The sequence below is a fragment of the Poromitra crassiceps genome (genome assembly GCF_964638095.1).
Source record: "Poromitra crassiceps genome assembly, contig: HAP1_SCAFFOLD_760, whole genome shotgun sequence".
Classification (NCBI taxonomy): domain Eukaryota; kingdom Metazoa; phylum Chordata; class Actinopteri; order Beryciformes; family Melamphaidae; genus Poromitra; species Poromitra crassiceps.
The window spans coordinates 10,915-12,500 of NW_028151648.1; the positions used below are offsets into that span (position 1 = coordinate 10,915).

Below are 1,586 nucleotides of genomic sequence, written 5' to 3' on the forward strand. Positions count from 1 at the left end.
TAGAAGGCAAGGTGCCAACATGCGTCAGAGTGAGTTCTTTATATAGATATTGAGTGTCTTGGCTCTGCTCATCTTCTTAAGTGGAACTCCTGGAATGCATTGAAAATCACAGACTGATGATATCTAGTGTGAGAGTATCCTTTCCTTTAACCCATTGATACCTGATGCAGCATTTGTGTGTGTATCCCTTTAAGACCGCGAACCGCGTCACGCGGTTCGCGGTCTTAAAGGGACACACACACAAATGAGGGATATACACGCAAATGCTGCATCAGGTATCAATGGGTTAAGAGCAGGCAGCATCCGTGCAGGCATCTATAATTGCATTGGTCACAGCACTGGCTGCACATGCTCAACGCGTCATTGGTCACAGCACTGGCTGCACATGCTCAACGCGTCATTGGTCACAGCACTGGCTGCACATGCTCAACGCGTCATTGGTCACAGCACTGGCTGCACATGCTGAACGCTTCATGTGTATTGACACATTTGCATTTCACTGTCCCTTTTCCACAGAAGGATCTTATTCTTTCCCCACCCCCCAGTTCTTTCATCATGGTGGACCTGTTCCTCGACCGGGTTCTGGTGAAGAACAACTGGGACCAGGATGAACTCAACACAGAGCGCGAGATCGTCAGCATCCTTGAGAACCGCATCTTGATGCTGTTCTTTGCGTCTGCCGAGTGTGACCGGTGCCAGGAGTTTGTTCCCACTCTCAACGACTTCTTCAAGCGTCTGAAGGATCCGTTCTACATCGAGTACCCCGCCTTGCTCGCCCTCATCTACATCAGGTTTCTGTCTGCCCTTGTCTTCCTCTCTCTGGCTCTCCCTCTCTCTCTCTCTCTCTCTGTCTCTCTCTCTCTCTCTCTCTCTCTCTCTCTCTCTCTCTCTCTCCCTTCCCCTATGCACAAACTCACACATATACATACACCACACACCATTTGATCACTCACAAGCTTTTATTTTCCATCTCTTCTTTCTCAGCTTGGACCAATCAGAGGAGCAGCAGGAAAACACCCTCAAAGAGCTGCACAAAAAGTGTCTGTTTTTACCACATGAAGACCCCTACAGAAAGTAGGTAGAGAGGGAAGGAGGGAGATAGAGCGAAAGATTTTGTGTGCAACTGTATTTATGTGTGTAGTGTACTCAACCTGTGCGGTGTGTTTGTGAAGCTACACTAGAATGATCTGATATGATAAGACTAATAAGTATTTGTTTGCACACTGAGCATAAACCCTACAGCATCAAATCATGAAATTCTATGATGTTAGGCATTCATCCTGGAATTATGGCTTCAAAATGGTAGTTTTGACTATTTTCCACCCGATGGAGCCATTTTCTCATGTTTCACATAGGGATCAACTATGCATTTTTGTATGTAAATTGACCTCTATGCCAAACATGAAAAAATGGCTCTATCTGGGGGGGAAATAGTAAAAACTATATTATTTTGAAGTCATACATCCAGAATGAATCCTAACAATAGTATTCATGATTTTATGCTGTAATGGCAGTGGAATAAAAAAATGCAGAATTGCCTTTGGGTTTTAATGGGATTCCTTTAAATATTACTTCTACAATTGCTC

At 44.6% G+C, this 1,586-nt stretch overlaps 1 protein-coding gene across 1 annotated transcript in view; it reads left to right on the plus strand.

The window, feature by feature from the left end:
* Positions 1-552: 552 nt before the first annotated feature.
* LOC310771534 (nucleoredoxin-like protein 1) overlaps positions 553-1,586 on the plus strand; it is a gene marked incomplete at its 3' end in the record, with an annotated part of 2,296 nt that continues 1,262 nt past the window's right edge. The window contains exons 1-2 of the mRNA XM_083664124.1: positions 553-791; positions 985-1,074. Of these exons, the coding sequence (XP_083520250.1) occupies positions 556-791; positions 985-1,074 (326 nt within the window). The 5' untranslated portion in view covers positions 553-555. The remainder of the gene's footprint in view (positions 792-984; positions 1,075-1,586) is intronic.